Source organism: Mus pahari, chromosome 13 (genome assembly GCF_900095145.1).
Source record: "Mus pahari chromosome 13, PAHARI_EIJ_v1.1, whole genome shotgun sequence".
NCBI lineage: Eukaryota > Metazoa > Chordata > Mammalia > Rodentia > Muridae > Mus > Mus pahari.
The window spans coordinates 21,099,651-21,101,074 of NC_034602.1; the positions used below are offsets into that span (position 1 = coordinate 21,099,651).

Consider the following 1,424-nt stretch of genomic DNA (forward strand, 5'->3'; position numbering starts at 1 on the left):
CTACAAAGTGAGTTCCAGGACAGCCAGGGCTATACAGAGAAACCCTGTCTCGAAAAACCAAAAAAAAAAAAAAAAAAAAAAAAAAAAAAAGAATGTTTCACACCTTGCTCTCCTCAAGAGAGCACAGGAAAACCCCTAGTGTAGACAGGAGCTGATATGCAGGTAAACTGCCAAGGCGGACAGACAGTCCCCTTGAGTGTTCTCACCTGGGACCGAGGCAGTGCGGAACATGAATTGTCCATGAAGTTTGTTCTAGCAAAGTCACCTTGACTTGAACTCAGGGTGTAGGTGATACTACCAGTGTTCCTTACCTGTGAGCCTGGCATCCTCGCCTGCAAACTGGGGGTGATAGGAATAGACTGTGCTTTGGGGCTCTTTAGGACAGTTATTTCTAAGAGGTACTAACTTAGTACAGTACAAGCCATCACCCCACAGCCCCCCTGCGTGCCCTTCAGCACTTCAGGCTAAGCAGTATGTAAAAATGGACTCATCTCACTGATACTTCTCAGCAATTCCAGGGTTTCCATACTTACCACAATTTTGGGAGATTGTGTTAATGGGAACCATTGTCTTTGCTCTTGCCAAGGCCAGGAAAGGTCTTGGATGAACAGAGCACTTCTCTCACCAACAGGCCACTCACTAATAGCTTGTTAGATCCTCTCTTGGCATCGGGACAAGTGTGTCTTTAATACTGGTGAGCTGGGAGCATGTGCTTACCAGTGCTTCTAACCTGGGTCACACATCCAAATTGTTCCCAATCCCTTTGTCTTCTGGTTGGTCTTTCTCTATGTGTCAGAGCATGTGTCCCCAATGGTCCTGTGTCAGAGCATGTGTGTCCCCAATGGTCCTGGCTAATGTGCCTCTCTCACACCCCCCCCCCCACTGTCTTGCAGCCTGCAACGTTTGGTACTTAAACTCTGTGGAGATGGAGTCCCTCACTGGTCACCAGGCAGTCCAGAAGGCCCTGAGTATGACCTTGGTTCAAGAACCTCCTCCGGTGTCTACAGTGGTACACTTCAAGGTGTCAGCTCAGGGCATCACCCTGACTGACAATCAGAGAAAGTAAGTCTTGGGGGGAGTTGTGGGGTAGAAGGGCCTGAGATCAGCTTTGGGTGTCTCAGTCATTTTCCATTCTATTCTTTGAGACAAGGTCTCTTAGTAAACCTGGAGTTCAGTGTTTTGCTAGACTGACTAGGATATGCCCAATGCAGGCAATTCCCCTAGTCATCCTAGTACTGGAGTTACAGATCCCCATCAGCACCCTCAGCCTTTACCTAGGTGCTGGGATCTGAACTCAGGGCCTCATGCTCGCCCTTTAAATGCTACCCATGAGCCAGCTCTCTAGCCCCAAAGCTATCTTCTTTTAAGGATCCCTTCCTTCCTTCCTTCCTTCCTTCCTTCCTTCCTTCCTTCCTTCCTTCCTT

The 1,424-nt window shown here is 48.5% G+C and overlaps 1 protein-coding gene across 5 annotated transcripts in view; it reads left to right on the plus strand.

Annotated features, from left to right (window-relative positions):
• The window catches only part of Tns3 (tensin 3), a 230,283-nt gene that overhangs the window by 223,336 nt on the left and 5,523 nt on the right, over positions 1-1,424 (plus strand). For all 5 annotated transcript variants that reach the window (XM_029545266.1, XM_029545263.1, XM_029545264.1 and 2 more), the window contains one exon: positions 894-1,062. In XM_029545266.1, coding sequence (XP_029401126.1) covers positions 894-1,062 — 169 coding nt within the window. The remainder of the gene's footprint in view (positions 1-893; positions 1,063-1,424) is intronic.